The sequence below is a fragment of the Rattus rattus genome, chromosome 1 (genome assembly GCF_011064425.1).
Source record: "Rattus rattus isolate New Zealand chromosome 1, Rrattus_CSIRO_v1, whole genome shotgun sequence".
Classification (NCBI taxonomy): domain Eukaryota; kingdom Metazoa; phylum Chordata; class Mammalia; order Rodentia; family Muridae; genus Rattus; species Rattus rattus.
In genome coordinates this window covers 209,677,075-209,700,710 of record NC_046154.1, presented here as the reverse complement: position 1 = coordinate 209,700,710, position 23,636 = coordinate 209,677,075, and the positions used below count along the sequence as shown (strand labels likewise).

The following is a 23,636-nucleotide window of genomic DNA, read 5'->3' as shown; positions in this document are numbered from 1 at the left end:
GACTAATCTGTCTCTTCTTAAGAGCGTTTTTCACCAGCCCTTTCTACTAATACCCTGTTTTCCAGGTGCATCACCACCACCACCACCACCACCACAACCACTAGCATCCACATCTATATAAATTCAATATATAGCTATGGCTGACCTGGAACTCACTGTGTAGATTAGGCTGGCCTCAAATTCACAAGAGATCTGTCTGTGCTGCCTCTGCCTCCCAAACACCTGGATTAAAGGTGTGCACCACCACTCCTGGTTAAGATTATTTTTTGAGCAATAAATGAGCTTTTGATTGATTCAGATAAATTTTACTAAAGGAGAACGGTAATCCTTTCCTTTAGTATCAGAAGAAAAAAAACCCAGGGCACTATGCATGGCTGGCAATAAAGTCAAGTCGTTCATATTCCATGTCCTACCTTTAGCTCTGACTTTGTTGATGCCATTGCTCGTATCCCTTTCTTGGAAGTGCCTTTCAACTGATTCCGGGAACCCCACTTGGCCTTGCTTTGGGGTCCAGCATCCCTGTCTGCTCTGTTTATCTGTTCTGTTGCCCCGGTCACTTGTTGATGTGGCTGTAGGTGAATGGGACGTCATTCTCTTCCAGCCGGGTATCCAGGAGCTTAACTTCTTCTGCATTTGTCACACTCGGCCTGTGACATGCCATCAGTGTCATTCAGATTCCTGAGAGCCCCAGAGGAAAGGAGCAGGAAACAACAGTGTCTGCAACGAGTGGCTGACAGCTTCCTGTCCTTGCATGTTTAGTTTGGGGTTCCCTGTTGTCTCCCCTTTAATTGCTATGCACCCATCAAAATCCACCTTACCTTGTGGAGCTTACAAGTCAGCACTGTCTCTCCTCTAAGGGCTTAGACACCTCTTTGTACCATTATAGTATTGCCCTGTCCTGTTACCAGGTGGATGGCTGCCGTACCCTCTCTACCAGATAGAAACTATAAGCAGCACCAGCTTGTCGAGGGCTGGCCATTGCTGCTTTGCTTTGTTTTTCTTTTAAAGACTCATTTGTTTTATGTAAGTATACTGTACACTGTCGTTGTCTTAAGACACACCAGAAGAGAAGAGGACATCGGATTCCACTACGGGTGGTTGTAAGCTACCTTGTAGTTGCTGGGACGTGAACTCGGGATCTCTGGAAGAGCAGTCAGTGCTCTTAAACACTCACTGCCCAACTGATTTGAGCAACAGCCTGCGGGCCAGGAAAAGCAGCGCCATCTAGTGTTAGTTCTCCTTGGCGCCATCTAGTGTTAGTTCTCCTGCAGGCCTTGGGTAGCCTCACCGGTTGCTCTATGGCTCTCTTGTAGCCCAGGGTACCAGGCCATGAATATTCCACTTGGGCCTAGGGAGTGGGAGTCTGAACTCCTTAGCCCTCCACCCCACCCCCCGATAGGTGTCCAGTGTTAACAATTCTCAGGATCCAGGATCTGAGACCCTTCCCCTAAAATCCTGACAGCTCTCTAGAACTCTTCAGCCACCGGGGCCTGCACAGCCTTACTATGTCGGTCCAGCCTCTGCTCTCCCCTTCTCTACCCCCCACCCGTGTTGTTCTGCCCCTGCTGTACTCTGGAGCGCTTCAGCCGACCGACCGCTCTGTAACCACCAAGCAGCCAGCCACCTTGCCAGGCTGCTGTGGTGCCTCTGCTATCTCTGCTGCTTCTTGCTTCATGTTGCTTTCCTCCTGTCAGCTGCATTACTCAAAGTGGGCAAGGGAGGGGTGGGATGGCTCAGTAGGTACAGGTGCTTATCACCAGGCTTAACAAGCCAAGCCTAGTCCCTGCGACCCACACAACCAAAAGAGAACAAACACTATTGGGTTTTCCAATGACTGTCCAATGCGCACATGTGTGCATGCCGACATACACACTCACGCAATCAAAAAAATAATAAAAATAAATGAATAAAAATTAGAAGCAGACAAGAGGACATTTATTGAGCTTATGCCCACTGCAAGAGCAGGAGAGCATCACAGCAGAGTGTTTCCTAGGCAACTCACCAAATAAAATAAAATAGCCTGCTCATATGGCCAGAGGAGGGTGGGTTCTGTCAACACAGTACTGCGCTTTTAGACCCAGTCAAATGAGTCTCTGCTGGGTCACTGGAGGAAGTGCTACTCCTCTGACTTAAATGGAAGTGGTTTGAGGGCCACTGAAAGTTCACGAAGGCTTGGGATAGCAAAAGGTGTAGAAAAAAAAAAAAAAACCCTAGAAATGGGGTTGGGGATTTAGCTCAGCGGTAAAGCACTTGCCTAGTAAAGCGCAAGGCCCTGGGTTCGGTCCCAGCTCCGAAAAAAAAAAAAAAAGAAGAAAAACAAAAACAAACAAAAAAAAAAACCCTAGAAATAGTAGTGAACGAGGCGCCTTGCTGGGGTGGGTATGTAGATGCTGGCACAGACACGACATCAATCAGGGCAGCAAGGGAGAGTGCAGTAGCTTCTAACTAGGGGTCAAGTCGCCTCCTTCGCCATCTTTGTCTACAGGAAAACGAACACGAGGAGTGCTCACAGTCAGAGCTTACACAAACACAGTGGTTTAAAACATTTTAAAACGTGTATCTTTGTGAGTATATGCCACGTGTGTTCAGGTGCCTTGCAGGTCTGGGCGGTTGTAAGCAGTGTGGTAAGGGTGCTGGGAACCAAACTCAGGAAAGAGCAGCAAGTGCTCTTAACAGCTGAGCTTAATGGCTAACACCTGCCCAGCGCCTAGGGAGCAAGGGCACTCTCACCTGTTTACAAGCAAGCCTCACTAATACACTGTGCCCTATTCGTCTTTGTATAAATAACTAGCATGTAGTTTGAGCTTAATATTTGAGTTTGGATATTTTAAACCTATTTTTCAATGCCTAAGGGGCACCCAGGCAGAGAGACACCCTCAGAGAAGAGGGTAGGAGTGGTTGTTGCTGGTTTAAAGGTGGCAGCTAGGTTCTGAATGAGAACTATGTTAACCTGGGGAAGGTAAACCATGAAGACCGCCTAGCTGAAATGTCTCATTGCAGTGGTCCCAGGAAGAAAGGAGTCTCTGCTCAGAGAAGACCAGTTAGACAGTTGACAGGGGTCAGGTCTATGTCTGACCTACATTATGCATTCAGGGAACACTGAATGAAAATCAAGATGTGTACAACCCCTAAAAAAGAAATGTCTGAAAACAATAAACAGTCACTCATGTACGCATAACTTTTGTTTAGTTGTTTTTTGGTTTGTTTTTTTTTTTCAAGACAGAGGCGATGTAGCTCAGGCTGACCTGAAACTTGGTATGGTCTCTGTGGAATCCTCTGCCTCCTGACTGCAGAGACACGGGGGTGTGACTCACAACTTTTCTTTTCGGTCTATTTACAAAATTTATATATTTGTTCAATGTAGAAACAAGGGCAAAAACAAACTATTTTTAAAATTCATTAACTAGGTGCGGTGGCACGTGCCAGAACTTGGAAGGTAGAATGAAGAGGAAGGAACAGGAGTTCAAGTACAGCCTGGACTTCATGTGACACGGTCTTAAAGACACAAACGAAACAAAACTGTGTGTGTGTGTGTGTGTGTGTGTGTGTGTGTGTGTGTGTGAGAGAGAGAGAGAGAAGAGAGAGAGAGAGAGAGAGAGAGAGAGAGAGAGAGAGAGAGAGAGAGAGAGAATGAATATACTAGCACTTGGAAGACGAAGGCAGGAGGATATTCCAGAACATCCTTGACTATCGAACAGGTTCAAGGTTCAGGCCAGCTTGGACTCCCTGAGACCACTGCCTGTCTCTTACTCCCAAATCAAATAGTAAGGAGGTCAACCATACCTCTCAGTTCTTATGGTTACCTTTTGTGAACACTTACGCCTTTACCATCCAAAACTGTTGGCAGGATGCTTTAACTCTGAACATCGGGCGAAAGCTTCCAGTGATGGTGCCTGGCACTTCAGGTTTTCTAACCGACGCCGCCCTCCTCCTGGGCACACTCAGTGATGCAGGGAGGGGCCGATCGCTGGGGCAGGGCGGGGCTGCGGAGGGATGAGGGCGTGGAGCTGGGCGAGCCGCGCGGACCGAAGGTGGAGAGGGCGGTGTCCACGGGCCCGGGAGGGTAGCAGGGGCGGGCTCTGCGGAGACTCGGGGCTCAGGTGGGCGGTGCGGCGCAGGTGCGCCCGCCCGCTCGCCCGCAGCCGCTCCGCCCTCCTCCCAGCGGCGCCTCCCGCCCGCACACCCGCCCGCTCGTCCGGGTGACGACCGTTAGTCCCGCACGCAGCAGACGGCGCGGCAGCTCCGGGGGTGGCTCCGGTTCCCCCACGTCCAAGACTAGCTGGAGAGAGTCCCGGAGTGCGGCTGCCGCGGGGCGGAGAGATTCCGAGCGACTTGACCTTCCCTGCACGCCGCCGCTGCCCTTCCAGTAGCAGTCGGGGCGCTGCTGGGGGCTCCGTTCATTATTGAGGTTTTTCTCTTAAGTGGTGGTTCCTTGGCATGGACTTTAAAGGCAAAGATGACAGATTTTGTTATTTGGAAGCCTATCTTACTTTGACATGTCTTAAGAACTCAAGGTTGACTGGTGGTAAGATATCAAGAACCAAGCAGTTCTCTGACTTATATTGGGCCTAAGTCTTTGTAGATAGCAGTTCTGAGCGATTTATCAGAACTTTTTTTTTTTTTTAAATCGAAAGCTTTGTTTGATTCATCAGCCTGAAGCAGGCATTTTGGTGTACAGGCAAGATGAGGATGACAGCTGACAGAGCCAGTGGTTTTTCCGAGGGAGCGTGTGTCTGGGCTCGCATTTTATTCCCAACGGTTTTAGCTTCCATTTCCCAAATCCTATGCTGGTGAGGCACCTAGTGGTGAAGTGGCAGAACTTTTAGAAGGTCACTGACCACATTGGAATACAATACAATACAAATACAAAATACAATAAAAGCTCTTGCTCCAACTTTCACAAATTGATTGAATTTAATTTTTTTTCAGGAGAAAGTAATTTATGAGAGGAAACATTGTAACCCATATTTGGAACTCAAAGTGGTTTTAAAGTATAGTGTAATTTGCAGAAAGCAGAATTGAATCCTCTTGTCCTCCCAGGCAGAAGTTAGCCACAGCACAGGGGATCAGAAGTCAAAACTGCCCCAAAGCTGTAGAGGTTTAAAAATCACTTTGTGTTATAATAGTGAGCCTCTGATCTTGTGTTTATCATAGCAAGATTTTTGTAATGTGCTTTTTTACTCATTTAACTTACATACCATAGATGACCAAATCCATATGGTCTAAAGACAGAACTGACTCTCGGGAGCTGTCCTTTGAATCCCACAGTGTACTATGGCGTGTCTGTCTGCCTGTATCACCCACCCACAAAGAAATGTGCAAAAAGGAAAAAACATAGTGTTTTTTTCTGATCTGTTTTTAATTACGTATGTCTCTGTATGTGCATGAGTACAGTGCCCATAGAGACATACACAGAGACACTATGAACGTGCAGGTGCCCATAAAAGAGGGCGTGTGGAGCCTGAGCTAAAGGCAACTGTGAGCATGGGAGTCTGGTGAGAGCCGTACAAAAGCTCTTAACCTCTGAGCCACAGTCCAGCCTCACCTAGTGAGCTTTGAAAAGAAATAACCCAAACACAAAGACACCAGAACGTTACAACCGAATGTACACTCGCGAGTTAAAATTATACTGTAACAAAATAATCTGAAAATAAGGCTGTTATGTTTTTGTTAAGAACAGTTCAAGAAAATACTTGTGCATGGTGCTTAGCCTATGGTTGTCAAGTAATCAGAATATAATATGGTTTATAGCAAGGTGGTGTTTTAAGTAGGGAATATAGGACAGTTAATTATGAAGATTTATTTTTAAGTAACTTGAAAAAGTCATATAATTTCCTATTTATATTTAACACAAATTATATATTTTGTTATAAGCTGCTTGGATGCACATCACAAAGGAGGAATAAACTTGTGTCTACTTTGTAAAAACAGAGAGCTTGAAGATGCCCCAAAAGCACTCAGCCAGCCACAGAGCAGGAAGCAACATGGGGTCCTCTGCTGTCACAGTCAGGTGTCCCAGCCTTCCAGACTTCGGCCCCACATCCTCCTTTAAGCATAGGGGCCCTCACGAGCTGTCAGAGTCTTGCAGCTTTAGTAAGAAAGAAAAAGACCCAATGCTAACCTGTGAGCATCTGGAAACTCCACGTCTAGGTTTCCCTAATCCTGCAGTATCTCCCAGTCCAAGAAAGAAGTCTGTGTCCCTAAGGAAGGAAAGGGAGAAAAGCCCAGAACTTTGCGAGACTCCTAAACTCAGAAGGAAAAAATGCACACTACGCAGGCGGCTAGACTTGACTTTGACTCTTCTGAAGGGGGATTCTGATTCACAAAGCAGTTCTCTGGAAAGTAATATAAGCCACAGTCTTAGCCTAGAAAAACGTTTGCGAGACAGCACTTCAGGTTTCCCAAAGGACGACAACTTTAGCCCATTGGTCACCAGCACAGTAAAAACCGAGGATGCGATTTCCAGCAGTCAGAACTCAAGGCTACATTTTTCTCAGCACAAGACTTCCACCATTGATGATTCCAAAGACGACTGTGGCTTATTTGAAGTGGAATGTCTGTCTCCAATAGAAGGCAATGATTTTAAAGATTCTGTCACACACTTTAGTGACAGTGGTTTAAGTGCTAGTGATGAGAATACATGTCCTGAACTTCTGGGCTCATCTGGTAGTCAAACAACCTATGGCGCAGACGTGACCACATCTGTCACTCCGGTAAGTAGTCTCATAGCAAAAATCAAATTTCATGGAAGCCAAACCCTTGCTTCTTCGGCGGAAGTGAGAGACAGTCTGTCAACACCTGAAGACAGTGGCTTTTGCTCACTTAGCTGGGACAAGTCCGAAGACTTCCTCTCTGACCAAGAGGGCTCTTTCCAAGAACTTCAAAAACATAGGGGGACCCCCACAGTTGGGGACCTGGTAAGACAACCAAAGCATCCTGGGAGGTTGAGAAGGCTGCCCACTCTCCAGGAGCAAGGCTCCCAGTCAGAGACTGACGATGAAATGCAGGTGGCCCATCCCAGCGCTGGAGTGAGAGTGGGCACTGCTTCGGGTGTCTTGGAGAGTCAGCAGGGCTCTGAGGAGAAGAGTGGGGATTTGACTTTAAGCTTTAAGGACCTGTCAAATACTCCAGCCTTGCAGTTGGTGTGTGAGCTCTTTATGAAAAGCAAGAGGAAGAGGTTCGAGCAGGCAGATGACCAGGAGTTCTCCGAGGAGAGGGAGGAGGGGAAAATCGCCAGGCTGCAGCACGTTCTCGCAGGACTGATTGGCAAGAAGATGGGCATAGAACGGCTGGACATCCTGACAGAATTGCAGTATAGAAACTTGAAGCATATCCTAGCTATGGTTTTAGATTCCTTGACTGCAGAGAGTTTATACAGGTAAGAAATAAAAGTGGCTCAGGAAAGAAAACTTCATCATTTTTTAAAATTGGTGTTTGGTTGTGTTTCTGTCTTTGGTTGAACATTTAAATGACCTCCCTAGAAGAGATCGCTAAGTCATTCCTTCGTTTAAAAGCAAAAATGAAAGATGGGCCTGATGGGGCAGTCTGTGACTCCTGATGGGACAGCCTGTGACCCCTGATGGTTCAGCCTGTGAGTCCTGATGGGCAGTCTGTGACCCCTGATGGTTCAGCCTGTGACCCCTGATGGGACAGCCTGTGACCCCTGATGGGACAGCCTGTGACCCCTGATGAAGGTAGAAGGATTGTTCAGGTTCAAGGTCAGGAAAGAAAAATCAAAATGCCAGGCTTTATTTCAAAATCGCTTGTTGTTTTGTTGTTGTGTGTGTCTTTTTTTTAATCGCTCTCCTCCTTACTTTCTGAGACAAGGCCAGGCAGGAATCCTCCCACCTCTTCTCCCCACACTGGGATTTTGAGTGAGTGCTGAGCCTTTTATGTAGATAATGATAAGTCAAACTCAGGTCTTCCTGCTTACACAGAAAGCACTTTACCAGTCCCCACTACTGTGTGTGTGTGTGTGTGTGTGTGTGTGTGTGTGTGTGCCTGTGCGTGCGCGCGCACGTGTGCACAGACAGGCCACACAGGCTCTCATGTATCCCAGGCTAGCCTTGTACTCACTATGTCGTCGAGGATGACCTTGAATTGATTTTCCTGCCTCCATCTTTCAGGTTCTAGGATTTCAAGGTATGTGCTACCGTGCCCAATTTATTCCACAGATTTTTAAATGTTTTATTTAAAAGTCCACAGCTCATTGTCAGATGCAAATTGTTTTACAGTCCTGATACTTGGTTAGAAATAAGAGCAACAAGTATGGTAACTGAGAGACACACATCATGGATATTATTATTTAGTCCAAACTCTAGGATCTAGAAAAATGTCTAGCTTTGGTTTAAGAGTTGGCGTCAGAGGCTGTGCGTGCGCCTTGTCTCCTCTTGGTTGTGACACAGCAGAGAAAGATGGCTGTCTTTAGGGATTGGAAGCTGCTGCATGATTGCAGAGAGAAGTAGAGGCTTGGGAATGGAGATTGCAGACTGGAGACAAAGACTACACAAACCAGACTGCATGCAGGCATGTGGGGAGGGCTGCAAGGATCCCAAGGCAGGACCCTGAAGTTGTCATGCCCAGGAGAATAGAAACTATATGGGAGTCCATGCAGGAGTCAGTGACCCTATTTTAAATATTTAACTGTAGCATGTGTGTGCATGTATGTTGTGGCACATGTGGCGGTCTGAGAACTACTTGCACAAATCAGTTTTCTCCTGCTGGGACTTGAAACTTGATGGCAAGTTTCTTATCTTGATGAGCCACCTTGTCACCTTGTGACTCTCTTTCCTGATGGGGAAGATGTCAAGTGTAGATTATGTTCTTGCTGTTTTTATGGCCACTGTGCCCAAAGCCTGTCTTTACCCGGCACATTCCAGGCTATTGTAGAAAATTGTAGCATTTTGCAGATGGAAGTTTTCTGAGGTATCTTGTATATCTGTGTAATTTACAGATGGGGAAACACCCCTAGAGAGATTGTCACCTCCTAGCAGTCCAGGACTAGATGGAGGTCTACTCCACTGGCTCTCTGAACCTTCATCTAGTATCTTCCTAAAACTCTTAAGGTTCTCCCGCTTTTCAGAGTATACTTGGTAAAGCTCATATTGCTATAGCGCTGGTGGATAGCGTGCACACATGTGTGTGCAACCGTGTTTGCCATTCAAAGTGTGTGTTCAAATACTAAGTTGTCCAAAAAACAAAACAAAACAAAACAAAAACATGGTTGAATACAGGAATGTTGTTTTATATGTTAGGGTGGAGTTGACCTTTGCTACTTTGTGGGTTCTTCTTTTTCCCATCCTTTTCCCCATAGTTTCATCACCATCACAAGGTAGGAGATAAAGAAGGATAGAAGTGGAGAGAGGGAGGGTGTGTGTGTGTGTGTGTGTGTGTGTGTGTGTGTGTGTGTGTATGTGTGTGTGTGTGTGTGGGATCCTTGAATCTAATTTCTTCTTGTTTCTTCTTTGAGCACAACTACAACCATTAACAAACATCAACCAACCCCCCTGAACCCCACCTATCATAGCTCTAGCATTTAAATACCCTCTGAAAAATTCCCAGAATTCCAAATATCATACAATCACAGAAACTATCTGTAGCTGGCAAAATCACACCTCTGCTAGAGCATGGGGCAAATCACAGTGAGCTGCTGGGGAAAGCCTGAAGCACCCATAGCCCTACATCTGGGATTAAAATGAAAACATGTTCTTATATTATTTCTGTGTTTTAAAATAAACCAAAGTTCAAAATTTCTCACTACATTGGAGTATTTTAGTACAGGAGAGTCAGAATGCTGGCTGACAATTTGGGGTGGTTGCTTATATGAGCCATTGATAGTGGTCATACATCAACCTCTGGAGTATTATGTGTTTATAATCTTGATGGCATGCTTCTTGGTAACATGATGGATGAAGATCAGTTGAGATAGTTCTGGAGGGCGTGTGTGTGTGTGTGTGTGTGTGTGTGTGTGTACGTGTGTCAAAGGACGACTTTGTGAAGTCAGTTCTCTACTTCTACCTTTATGTGTGAGGCAGCTCAGGTTTCCAGGCTGGTGTGGTACCTGAGTTTATCCACTGAGCCAACCCTCTGGTTCTGGCTTCCCTTCAATGTGACTTCTGTCCACTTCTTGTGTGATAAAGGGCATAGACTGACTTTGAGAGGAGTGCCTCCTTTGTTTGATCCTGTGATCAAGTGATTTGCTAAGACAACAAAGACCAGCTCATCAGCTCAGTTTCATAAGTACTTGAAGCTGCTGAGAAATGGAGAGTCTTGGGCTGAAGCTGTTCTCTGCCATGGGTTTTGTAAATAAAACAGGGACACGATTGTCAGTAGGGTTTCCCTCAGGATTGGATATAGGGTGCTATGACAGCCATATCTGTGATATGGCACTTAGAATTTCCAGTGAAGGGTTATCCCTATGTTTATTTGGCCAAAAGTAACAGAGATCTGCTAGATACAAGAATAGGAGAAATTAATTGCTCACACTAAAGATGATAATCAGTTGCTGCATGTTGTGCTCCGGATTTATAACCGAACATCACACGGACCCGTGGCTCATGTCTGCTTTGTTATTTTTTGCTGGCACTGTAATTTTTGTGACAGGATCTCAATGTAGCCCAGCCTGGCCCTGAACTCATATGCAGCCCAGCCTGGCCCTGAACTAATATGCAGCCCAGCCTGGCCTGAGTTCACAGCAGCCCTTCTGCCCCATCTCCCCAACTCTCGGGTATAAACACCACCCATGGCTCATGCTGGCCTTAAGTGAACACTTAACTGGGTTGCCAGCATGGCTCAGCAGGTCCGAGCATGTGACAGCACCCCCCGGGACATACACATGAGTTGTTCTCTGACCTCCACTTGAGAACCATAGCACGTTTCTTTTCCTCCTCCCAATACCCACCAGAGACATAGTTTTTAATTAGATGAACACAGATGAAACAGTGAGCTAACAAGGTAATGCCCTTATGTGCTTAGTATTTTAATAGGGATTTTCATATGGTAAATTAGTATGGAGCAATGAGCTGATCATATTATTATGTAATTGAAAGCTTAGGTTTACAGCCCAAGTCCTTAAGGTCATTTTTATTAATGGGTTATAGTTATAAACACCTATACCTTTGGAGAGCATACAGTAACAGACTGACCTGTTTGTTGTAGTGCTTGGAATGTCAGCAGAAACTGGCGTGGAATTGTGGCTCAGGATAAAAGGGCAAACAGGAGGAGGAAGCTTTTCATCGCACAGCTGAAAGCCAAGGCTCAGGTAATGTGGGCAGTGCTCCTCCGGAGTGGGTGTGCACCCGGTGACTCCGAGTCCCTGAGCACCAGGCGCGGCTTGTCTTTTACAGTTTCTGCAGCAAACACCCCCTCATAAGTGCTACCTTTTCTAAGCTACCCCATGTAGTCCATGGAGTTCAGCAGATGCTCAAGCTGTTTGCACGGTGGCTTGTCGACATATTTGAATACCATTTTTTTTTGCTAGAGCCTCTTCATAGTTAGACACCCCGGTAGCATTTAAAAAAAAACCAGTCTTGTAAGTGCATATCGAACACCAGGCATTGTGTAGTGGCTCAGATTACAAAGACAGACATTTCTGTCATGACCCCTGCTGCTTGGATCCTGTGCTGGGATGGTAGAGCTGGACAAGCGACTACAGCACAGGTGTGCTAAGGGACTCACTCGCACTTTCTCCTTGACATTTAAAAGCAAATACTTGGGAACCAAAAGAAGACCCTAAGACCCTGTTGAGCGGGCAAGGTCAGGTAGGCAGGGAAACGGTGTCTTCAGAGGCCTGCAGGGGGCGCTCTCGGCAGATTGAGGCGAGCCACAACTTGTCCTCCTTCGACCTGATGAGGCCAGTCTTAGAGAAACTTCCAAGTTTTTCACAGACATGCAGCTTTGTGTTAAATGGAAAATGGCAGCAGCTATATTTGGTGATAGATTCAACTTGAGACCTTTCGTGGGCATCCACACAACTGAGCATTTGCTGCATTACCTTTTTTTCTAGTAAGTACTATAAATACATTCCTATTTTTAAAAATTATTTGTGTGTGTGTGTGTGTGTGTGTGTGTGTGTGTGTCCACATTGCATGTGTGGACACGAGAGGACACCTTGTAGAAGTCTGATTTCTTCTTGCTCTGGTGACTGAACTCAGGTCTTCAGGCTTGGTGGCAAGCACCTGTACCTACTGAGCCCTCTCACTGGCCCTACATTTCTCATTTGACTAATAACTGAGATGGAGCATGACATAAACACATAAGAAAGACCACCTGGAGAGATCTAGTTCAAACGCAAATGGTGGCTCACAACCATCTGTGGAATGTGATCCTCTTCTGGTGTGTCTGAAGAGCAACAGTGTACTTATATATAATAAATAAATCTTTAAAAAAGTGTTTTTACAAGAAAGACCATCTACACGTAATTTGTGGATGTCTCCTTTCACTGAGAGAGTAAGGACAAGTCTTATGTTACTGTGAGGCTTTTTCCCAGCGTGGCTGCACCGTGACTGCTTGTGTGTGTATGCGAGCATGTGTGTGCGTGTTCTCCTGTGACACAGCACACATATGGACATCAAATCACAAGAGTCCCTTGAGGGTCCCTGGGAGATCAGAAGACAGCTTAAGAGAGTTCAGTGCCCTTCCTCACTGAGCCATCTCACCAGGCCCTGCATAGTGTTTTTAAGATGGTTGCCCTATATATGATGGACAAACTTTTTTTAAAAAAAATATTTATTTACTTTATGTATATGAATACACTGTAGCTGTCTTCAGACACACCAGAAGAGGGCATTGGATCCCATTACAATGGTTGTGAGCCACCATGTGGTTGCTGGGATTTGAACTCAGGACCTCTGGAAGAGTAGTCAGTGCTCCTAACCACTGAGCCATCAACCCATCAGACAAACTTTAAAACCTGTTTGAAACAGCTTGGTGTTGGTGGCATGGACTTGGGAGGCAGAGGCAGGTGGATCTCTGTGTTTATGATCAGTTTGTTCTACACAGTGAGGTCCAGGTCAGCCAAGACTACACAGTGAGACCCAGTCTCAAACAAAGCAAAACAAAAATTTCAAATCAGTGCCTGTAAATATTTAAATTGTAAACCTCGTTACTCCATCCATTTTCTGCTTAACTTCTCTAAGGAAGACTCCTGGTTATGTTGGCAGCCCACCTGGTAATTCCAGGTAAAAGGCTTGATCCTCATATCCTTTCTGTCATTTACAAAAGAAAAATAGCTAGGTGGGGGCAGCCCACACCTTTAATCCCAGCATTCATGAGGTAGAGGCAGGGGCAGGCAGATCTCTGAGTTCAAGGCCAGCCGGGTCTTCAGGGCAAGTTCCAAGATAGCCAGGGCATTTACACCAACCAAAGATGGAGAAGAAAAAATGAGGAGGAGGAAGAAGAAGAAAAAGGGAGAAGAAGAGGAAGGAGAGGAGGAGGAAGAAGAAGAAGAAGAAGAAGGAAAGAAGGGGGAAGGAAGGAGGAGAAGGAGGAGGAGGGGAGAAGAAGAGGAGGAGGAGGAGAAAGAAGAGAAAGAGGAGAAGGAGAAAAAAAAGAAAGAAAAAGAAGAAGAGGAAAAGAAAAAAGAAAAAAAAGAAGAAGAAGAAGAAGAAAAAAAAGAAGAAGAAAAAGAAGAAAAAAAAGAAGAAGAAGAAGAAGAAGAAAAAAAAAAAAACCTCTAACAATGGCAGCCACCTTGGAGGCTGGTAGGATGGTGTAGTGGGTAAAGGCCTTGCTGACAAGCCTGACGACCTGAGCTTGAACTCTGCAAAGTTGTCTTCCGACTTCACATGCACGCAGTGGCACATGCTTGACCCCCACAGAACGTAAGTAGATGTCAGTAAGATAATGATGCATGCCCCCTCCCCACGTCTTTACTGAGACTTACTGTGGAGCTCAGGTTGGTACTGAGCTGTCTCTGCCTTCCAAGGGGCTACAGGGGCTATTGTTCCTTCTTTCAGTCTGCCTCCTATTTCCCCTTATTTTAGTTTGCTTTTAAAGCTCCTTCAAAAGACTACAAACTTTAAAATAAAATTGGGTTAGAAGGTTTATAACCAAGTGTGCCCTGCTGCCTGCCCTGTCCTTTTGCTTCTTTAGACAGGGTCTGACCCTGTATTCCAGGCTCTCAGAGCTCACTGTGTAGCCCAGGATGTCCTCAAGCTAGTGGTCCTCCTGCCTCACCTTCCTGAGTACTAGGATTACAGCTAGAGCCGCCAAAGCAGGCTGCTGCTCTCCAATTCTGTGATGTTTCTAGGTAATGTGCTTGACTGATACTTGCTATTTTTTATTTTTTGACACAGGGTTTTTCTGTGTAGCTCTGTCTGTCCTGGAACCTGTTCTATAGACCAGGCTGGCCTCTTAACTGAGAGATCCCCCTGCCTCTGCCCCCTAAGCACTGGGATTAAAGGCGTGTGTCACTGTGTCCAGCCAACACTTGTTTTACCTGGGAGGGATTCTTCTCCTGCCTCTCCACACTGGGATCACTCCCTACTCCCCTTCTCCGGACTGATTTCCCCTGTCTTATGACTATAAAGGTGACTTACATCACCATTTGTGGGTGGGTCAGGTTTAGGGTAACAGAAATCGTATCAAGAGTATTAGTAACACGTGTATTATCATTATCATTAAACTTCCATGTTTGGGTTTCCGACAGGGTCTTACTGTGAAGGCCTGGAACTGTGTATATAGACAAGGCCGATTTTAAGCTCCTGGCAATCCTCCTGTCTCTTGAATGCTGGACTATGAGTGTGTATCAGCATGCCATTGTGTGTGTGTGTGTGTGTGTGTGTGTGTGTGTGAGAGAGAGAGAGAGAGAGAGAGAGAGAGAGAGAGAGAGAGAGAGAGAGAGAGGAGAATGCGCATGTGGAGATCAAAGGTCAATGTTAGGTATACCTTGTGCTGTTGCTCTCTACCTTACGTTGGTGATGGAGGATTCCTCACTGAACCTGGAGCTCAGCTTGGCTAAGGCGTGCTGGTTCATGAGCTCCAGGGATGTGCTCGTGTTTGCCCCGCCAGAGCCGCACTTAAAGACCCAGCTAGTTTTGGCCAGCTTTTATGTAAGAGCTGGGGATCCTATGCTCACCCATGCCCTTTACTGACTGAGCCGTCTCCCCGGACAGGGTGCTATGTAACTCCATCCTCCTGCTTCTGTTGCTCTCCTGCTGAGGCGATACATGCGCTGACACACTCGACACGCCACTACGCATGTTTTCCTGTGCAACTGTCTCCCAGAATTATTCATGGCTGGCTCTATCAAGGCCTCACTGTGTGCCTCATGTCCACAGAAACATCTAGTGGTTTTCCTCAGATTGAAGAGTGTCACAGAAAGGCACTAAGTGTGGGGCTCAGAGAGCACAGGCCAGTGCACTCGGGCAGAGCCGAGTGTCATCTGTCCTCTACCTCTCGCACACTCTCAGGAGTGCATACCTGAGCTGAGGTACTGCTTTCCTTTTGAGCATTGTCACTTAGTGTCCACTGTTGTCACACACCATGGGTGATCAGCCCTTAGATGGTTCCACGTTCACAGTTAAGTCTTTTTAGTAATCCAGCACCAGGTGGCAGAGGTAAGTGGGCCTCTGAGCTACACAGCAGAAGGGAGGCCAGCTACTGCCGCACAGCTCAAGAACCGTGCTTTGAAGACTACTAGCAGGCATGGCGTGTGCTCCATCTCTTAGACATTCAAAACACAACAAACAGAATCCAGAAAAATAAGGAATAACTGCTTCTTCTCTATTTGCCGCAGCTGACACCTTGATTGGTTTGGTGCGTGCGTGCATGCTGTACACATCAATTGCGTCAGAATCCTGCGGGTGTCCTTTCAGTGAGCTCTTGACTGGGCACTGTGGCCTAGGCTGCAAGTGGTAGAAATATGTGAAAGACAGCCCTCCAATGAGTTCCGTATGTACAGCTGTGCTTAAGTTCTAACCCCAAAGGCCAGCGCTGGCTCATTGCCTGTATTTTTAAGCTGTTACCCATTTCCCTTCTTATGACCCACTAACTGCATTCCCGATACTTGGTCTGCTATAATTTCTCCTGTTTTAGTTTTTCCTGTTAGGGGCAATTACAGCTCAGGAGACTGCCAAGACAACAACTACAGTAGAATGGTAGAGAGACCCATCGCCCAGCGAGTTCATCTTGGTGGTTGGTTCATCACGCCTGGGCTTTAGAGAAACATTCCCCACCAGGTTCTTAACAAAGTACAAGGCTGTACAGGCTACTTATTGAAAATGCTTTTCTAATTATTTTTCTAATTTTATTGAGGAATAATTGACAAAGAGACATTGTGTACTTTTAAGGTGTACAAGCCAATTAACACACTTCTTGACTGAACATTAGAATAATGTGGCAATCTAGTTCAGATGAGAGATGCTTTTGGTTCCTTTAAAAATATCAAGGCTGTTTAAACCACTGTAAAAGTGCATCAGAAAATTTACAAAAGCCTGCCGAGGACATTGAGTCACAGGACCTCAGCAGTCCTATTGTTTGTCCAGCTCATGTTAAGGTAAGAACTTTCCAAGAATTCCACAGCAAACCTTGGAAAGGTTCACCCTGCTGCCAGTTCTCCTTTTTAGTTGTGGCAGTCCTTTCTGTCACCCGCACTTCTCTAAGTTTTACTGGAATGGCTGCCTCGGCTATACAGCCTGCAGTGTGACATGCCCGCTTCTTATACTCTCGGATTCCTTAGAGAAGTTTGCTTAGATGAATCCTGTCAACGGAAACCTGAGAGAGAGAGAGAGAGAGAGAGAGAGAGAGAGAGAGAGAGAGAGAGAAGAGACACCAAGCCAGGGTTCAAATGTGGAGGTCAGGGCAGCTTTGGAAGTTGGTTCTTACCTTCTATCTTGTTGGTCAGGGTCTCTCTCATATTACGCTGCTGTGTGCTGTGCTATAGACTTGCTTATAGTCCAAGTTCCATGTAACGCAGCAGGCTGTTGGGCTTGCATGGCTACCTAGTGCTTTTTTCCACAGAACTACCTCCCCATCTCCAAAGCTTTCTTTGTCTTAAAAGTTAGGTGAGAAAAGATTCCCTGCCTGACCCCACCCCCACCCCATCCTCCCAAAAGAGAAACGATTCAGGGATAAGTCCTGATGGTATTAACCATTCCTAAACGTTACATCCTGGCCAGGCAGAAAGCTGGCCTGGTGATTTTGCAGTGTTGTTTCTCCTTCCTTTACCACAGGGGGCTGCTGTGTTACGTGTCCAGGATGCTGCCACTCGGCTCCGGCTTCTGAGTCGCTTGGCCTTAAGATCAGTGCAGGCCCAGGCACCCAATGGTCAGAACGAGCAGGCACCAGCTCAGTCCCCTTGGGGGGAAGTTCTGACACCGGTAGCAAGCAGTTCCCTCACCCACCTAAGGAGTAAACAGGAGCAGTATTTGAAGGTGAGCGCGGATCTAAGTTATTAAAAGCATTTAGAGTTTGAAATGAAGTGACTCAGTCCCTGGAAGACTGAGTGCGCATGCTTCCCCTGCAGGTTGCCAGGACACTGTTTACTGACGAAGCCTTAAAGCCGTGCCCGAGGTGCCAATCCCCTGCTAAGTATCAGCCGCATAAGAAAAGGGGGCTGTGCAGCCGCCTGGCCTGCGGCTTTGACTTTTGTGTGTTGTGTCTGTGTGCTTATCATGGGTCTGAAGACTGTAGAAGAGGGTCAGCAAAGGGGAGAGGTAGCAGAGACGTACTCCCAGGGAGTGCACAAAGCAAGCGGAACTTAAAACGCCTCTGAAGAGACTAAGGAACCACTCCCGCGCTGGCCCGTGTTCTGTCTGACTTAAAATTATGACTATTTTGAACACATGCAAATCTTCCCATTGATAACAGATGGTGATTTATTTCCTACTTTGTATATGTTATATTGCACACCATTGTATATTTTCTTTAAAGTGATGAGTTTTGAAAGAATTTTATTTTACCTTGTCATATCCCCATTTTAATATTTTGATGTTTTAAATAAAGACATTTTAAGATTGTTATATATGTGTGTTTCAGTGCTCCATATAACCTTTTAAACTTGTGCATTTCTTTTTTTTTTTTTTTTTGGTTCTTTTTTTCGGAGCTGGACCGAACCCAGGGCCTTGCACTTCCTAGGCAAGCGCTCTACCACTGAGCTAAATCCCCAACCCCATAAACTTGTGCATTTCATAACTATGTATTGAAATGTCCTTCAATTATTTAAAAAATAATTTCCAAATAATTTGAAAAAATTTGAACTTGAGGCCAGTGAACTTTTAGGTTTGGAAAAAGAGTTGACAGCTGAAATTAAATATAAAGTGCTTTTAGAAGTTCCATCAAATGTGATCCACAATTTCAAGCTTTCTCTTACTTGATATTTTAGTAGACTTTTGGTTTAGTAAAATTTACGTGATACTAATAAATGTAAGTTACGGGGACTGTAGTTACTTAAAATGGGAACTTATTTAACAAACTCCTACAAGTCACACATGTCTAACTATATCTGGAATTATAATAACATTCTGATATTTTAAACGATTTGGGCTGGGTAGAAGTGACAGGTTTTGAATGGGAAAGAATGAAGTTGTTAATAATGGACATTATAATTTGTATGTTTGTAATGAGCCTTTTTCCAAGAGGGATTTGGGGATGAGTACACTCTGTTTATATATCAGTGGCAAAAGAGCTAAATTTTATTGCTGAAAAAAGTGTAAGAGGGAGTTTTGGGTTTTGCTTTTGGCTTTTTTTCGTTGTTGTTGTTACTGTTGTTTTATTTTGAAGACAGGGTCTCACTATGTGGCTCTTGGTCTCCTGAGTCACTATGTAGACCAGCCTGGCCCTGAACACACAGAGATCCTCCTGCCTCTGAACTTGGATTAGAGTCCTGCACCACTACATGAGGCCACAAGAAAGGAACTTTTTTTTTTTTTTTAAATATCATTGAATTTTTTTTTACTTCTACTTTTATATGATAGTTTTAAAAATCATTATAAACATCAATATGTTTTGCTGAGAAAAATGGAGTTTGTAGCCAGCTTTGAGCACTATTGCTTGTCCCTGTAATATATATAAAGGTTGTCAGTGACATCTAGGCTAACACCCCCCTCACCCTACATTTTGGGTTGTGCCTGGGCATTCTTATAGTGACAGGTTTTACTTTTTTCTTCCTTTCTTCCCACAAACCTGAACCCTTTAGCAGGGACCCTGTTTTCTTGATGGCTTTGGGTGCTCAATACTAGGTCTGACTCAATGTAGGAACTTGAGAAGTGTGGTGGGGGTTGCTGCCCTCAAGGAAAGCTGAAACCCAGCTCCAAGGAGCGACTTGAGGCCGGAGACCAGAGGTAAGACCAACTTTTCTGCCCAAGTGACCTGCCTGGTGGACTCAGGACATGCAAAGGCAAAATTCCTCTGGGACCGGACACTTCTGATTTCTAGCTGGAGCCTGAACCTCACTGATCCTGGCCCACAGCTCCCTGCTCCCAAACCCCGTGGGGGAGAGAGCTCATCGCCCAGACAGGGGGGCACTCCTGAGACTGCAGGGCAGGAGAGACTGCAAGCACTGCCCACCCCTGCCCACACCCCTGGCCCAAGAGGAAACTGTACAGGGCATCTGGGAACAGGAAGATAGGGGCAGTCAAGCTTCAGGAGCCCTGGGTCCAGACTGCGCCTGGATCTGAACAGACCCGGTCAAACAGTTCCCTGCACCCAAATCCCAGGGGAGGGAGAGCTAGACCTTCAGAGGGGCAGACATGCGTGGGAAGCCAGAGGAGACTACTCTCTGCCCATATTTCTGACTCTAGAGGAAAACGCCTAGCACCATCTGGGTCCCCTGTGCACAGAGACCTGAGAGAAGGCGAGGCAGGCCCTTCTGGTTGCTGCCCTCACGGAGAGCTGAAACCGAGCCCCAAGGAGCAACTTCAGGCCTGGGACCAGAGGAAAGACCAACTTTTCTGCTCCAAGTGACCTGTCTGGTGGACTCAGGACACTTGCCCACAGGAACAGCTGAAGACCAGTAGACAGGAACAACTACACACCTGAAAGCAGAACACTCTGTTCCCATAACTGGCTGAAAGAAAATAGGAAAGCAGGTCTACAGCACTCCTGACACACAGGCCTATAGGACCGTCTAACCATTGTCAGAAATAGCAGAACAAGGTAACACCAGAGAAAACCTTATGGTGAGAGGCAAGCGCAGGAACCCAAGCAACAGAAACCAAGACTACATGGCATCATCGGAGCCCAATTCTCCCACCAAAGCAAACACTGACTATCCAAACACACCATAAAAGCAAGATCTAGATTTAAAATCACATTTGATCATGATGACAGAGGACTTCAAGAAAGACATGAACTCCCTTAGAGAAATGCAAGAAAACACAAACAAGTAGAAGCCTATAGAGAGGAAACACAAAAATCCCTGAAAGAATTATAGGAAAACACAATCAAACAGTTGAAGGAATTAAAAATGGAAATAGAAGCAATCAAGAAAGCACAAAGGGAGACAACACTGGATATAGAAAACCAAAGGAAGAGACAAGGAGCCGTAGATACAAGCATCACCAACAGAATACAAGAGATGGAAGAGAGAATCTTAGGAACAGAAGATTCCATAGAAATCATTGACACAACTGTCAAAGATTATGTAAAACGGAAAAAGCTACTGGCCCAAAACATACAGGAAATCCAGGACACAATGAGAAGATCAAACCTAAGGATAATAGGTATAGAAGAGAGTGAAGACTCCCAGCTCAAAGGACCAGTAAATATCTTTAACAAAATCATAGAAGAAAACTTCCCTAACCTAAAGAAAGAGATTCCCATAAACATACAAGAAGCCTACAGAACTCCAAATAGATTGGATCAGAAAAGAAACTCCTCCTGTCACATAATAGTCAAAACACCAAATGTACAAAACAAAGAATATTAAAAGCAGTAAGGGAAAAAGGTCAAGTAACATATAGAGGCAGACATATCAGACTTACACCAGACTTCTCACCAGAGACTATGAAAGCCAGAAGATACTGGACAGATGTCATACAAACCCTAAGAGAACACAAATGCCAGCCCAGGTTACTGTATCCAGCAAAACTCTCAATTAACATAAATGGAGAAACCAAGATATTCCATGACAAAACCAAATTTACACAATATCTTTCTACAAATCCAGCCCTACAAAGGATAATAAATGGTAAAGCCCAACACAAGGAGGCAAGCTACACCCTAGAAAAAGCAAGGAACTAATCGTTTTGCAACAAAACAAAGAGAAGACAAGCACACAAACATAATCTCACCTCCAAATACGAATATAATAGGAAGCAACAATCACTATTCCTTAATATCTCTCAACATCAATGGCCTCAATTCCCCAATAAAAAGACAGAGATTAACAAACTGGATATGCAACGAGGACCCAGCATTTTGCTGCCTACAGGAAACACATCTCAGAGACAAAGACAGACACTTCCTCAGAGTAAAAGACTAGAAAACAACTTTCCAAGCAAATGGTGTGAAGAAGCAAGCTGGAGTAGCCATTTTAATATCGAATAAAATCGATTTTCAACCAAAAGTCATCAAAAAAGATAAGGAAGGACACTTCATATTCATCAAAGGAAAAATCCACCAAGATGAACTCTCAATCCTAAATATCTATGCTCCAAATACAAGGGCACCTACTTACATAAAAGAAATCTTACTAAAGCTCAAAGCACACATTGCACCTCACACAATAATAGTAGATTTTAACACCCCACTCTCAATGGACAGAACATGGAAACAGAAATTAAACAGAGACATAGACTGAGAAGTCATGAACCAAATGGACTTAACAGATATTTATAGAAGATTCTATCTTAAAACAAAAGGATATACCTTCTCACCACCTCATGGTACGTATAATCGGTCATAAAACAGGCCTCAACAGATACAGAAAGATAGAAATAATCCCATGCGTCCTATCAGACCATCATGGGCTAAAGCTGGTCTTCAATAACAATAAGGAAAGAATGCCCATATATACATGGAAGTTGAACAATGCTCTACTCAATGATAACCTGGTCAAGGAAGAAAGGGAAACGATACCCTTCATAATAGTCCCAAATAATATAAAGTACCTCGGTGTGACTTTAACCAAGCAAGTAAAAGATCTGTACAATAAGAACTTCAAGACTCTGAAGAAAGAAATTGAAGAAGACCTCAGAAGATGGAAAGATCTCCCATGCTCATGGATTGGCAGGATTAATATAGTAAAAATGGCCATTTTACCAAAAGTGATCTACAGATTCAATGCAATCCCCATCAAAATACCAATCCAATTCTTCATAGAGTTAGAACAATTTGCAAATTCATCTGGGATAACAGAAAACCCAGGATAGCTAAAACTATCCTCAACAATCAAAGAACTTCCGGGGGAATCACTATTCTTGAACTCAAGCAGTATTACAGAGCAATAGTGATAAAAACTGTATGGTATTGGTACAGAGACAGGCAGATAGCCCAGTGAAATAGAATTGAAGACCCAGAAATGAACCCACACACCACTTGATTTTTGACAAAGGAGCCAAAACCATCCAATGGACAAAAGATAGCATTTTCAGCAAATGGTGCTGGTTCAACTGGAGGTCAGCATGTTGAAGAATGCAGATCAACCCATTCTTATCACCCTGTACAAAGCTTAAGTCCACGTGGATCAAGGACCTCCACATCAAACCAGACACACTCAAATTAATAGGAGAAAATGTGGGGAAGAATCTCGAACACATGGGCACTGGAGAAAATTTCCTGAACAAAACACCAATGGCTTATGCTCTAAGATCAAGAATCAACAAATGGGATCTCATAAAATTACAAAGCTTCTGTAAGGCAAAGGACATTGTCATTAGGACAAAATGGCAACCAACAGATTGGGAAAATATCTTTACCAATTCTACAACTGATAGAGGGCTTATATCCAAAATATACAAAGAACTCACCAAGTTAGACTGCAGGGCGACAAATAACCGTATTAAAAATGGGGTTCAGAGCTAAACAAAGAATTCACAGCTGAGGAATGCCGAATGACTGAGAAGTATCTAAAGAAATGTTCAACATCTTTGTTATAAAGGAAATGCAAATCAAAACAACCCTGAGATTTCACCTCACACCAGTGAGAATGGCTAAGACCAAAAACTCCAGCAACCGCAGATACTGGCGAGGATGTGGAGAAAGAGGAACACTCCTCCATTGTTGGTGGGATTGCAGACTGGTACAACCATTCTGGAAATCAGTCTGGAGGTTCCTCAGAAAATTGGACATTGAACTACCTGAGGACCCAGCTATACCTCTCTTGGGCATATACCCAAAAGATGCCCCAACAAATAACAAAGATACATGCTCCACTGTGTTCATAGCAGTCTTATTTATAATAGACAGAATCTGGAAAGAACCCAGATGCCCTTCAACAGAGGAATGGATACAGAAAATGTGGTACATCTACACAATGGAATATTACTCTGCTATAAAAAACAATGACTTTATGAAATTTGTAGGCAAATGGATGGAACTGGAAAATATCATCCTGAGTGAGGTAACCCAATCACAGAAAAACACACATGATATGCACTCATTGATAAGTGGATATTAGCCCAAATGCTCGAATTACCCTAAATGGACAGAACACATGAAACTCAAGAAGGATGACCAAAATGTGGATGCTTCACTCC

General features: G+C 44.8%; 1 protein-coding gene across 3 annotated transcripts; it reads left to right on the top strand.

The window, feature by feature from the left end:
• Positions 1-4,306: 4,306 nt before the first annotated feature.
• Positions 4,307-17,960, top strand: Fbxo43 (F-box protein 43). Of its 3 annotated transcripts, none has more exons than XM_032890822.1 (5): positions 4,307-4,525; positions 5,875-7,378; positions 11,158-11,260; positions 17,172-17,372; positions 17,465-17,960. In XM_032890822.1, the coding sequence occupies exons 2-5, from the start codon at positions 5,943-5,945 to the stop codon at positions 17,711-17,713; spliced, it is 1,989 nt and encodes a 662-aa protein (XP_032746713.1). In that variant the 5' UTR covers positions 4,307-4,525; positions 5,875-5,942; the 3' UTR covers positions 17,714-17,960. The 3 variants fall into 3 exon arrangements, with proteins under 3 accessions (XP_032746713.1, XP_032746712.1, XP_032746711.1); XM_032890821.1 differs by having other exon boundaries at positions 4,438-4,525; positions 5,932-7,378; positions 17,465-17,954; XM_032890820.1 differs by having other exon boundaries at positions 4,438-4,525; positions 5,926-7,378; positions 17,465-17,954.
• Positions 17,961-23,636: the final 5,676 nt, after the last annotated feature.

What these genes read in the sequence shown, in the direction of transcription:
- Fbxo43 (XM_032890820.1), top strand. Translation starts at nt 4,438, where the DNA reads ATGGACTTTAAAGGCAAAGATGACAGATTTTGTTATTTGGAAGCCTAT. An exon ending in GAACTCAAGGTTGACTGGTG is followed by an intron (nt 4,526 to 5,925) that starts GTAAGATATCAA and finishes TCTACTTTGTAA; the next exon opens with AAACAGAGAGCTTGAAGATG. An exon ending in AACAGGAGCAGTATTTGAAG is followed by an intron (nt 17,373 to 17,464) that starts GTGAGCGCGGAT and finishes CTTCCCCTGCAG; the next exon opens with GTTGCCAGGACACTGTTTAC.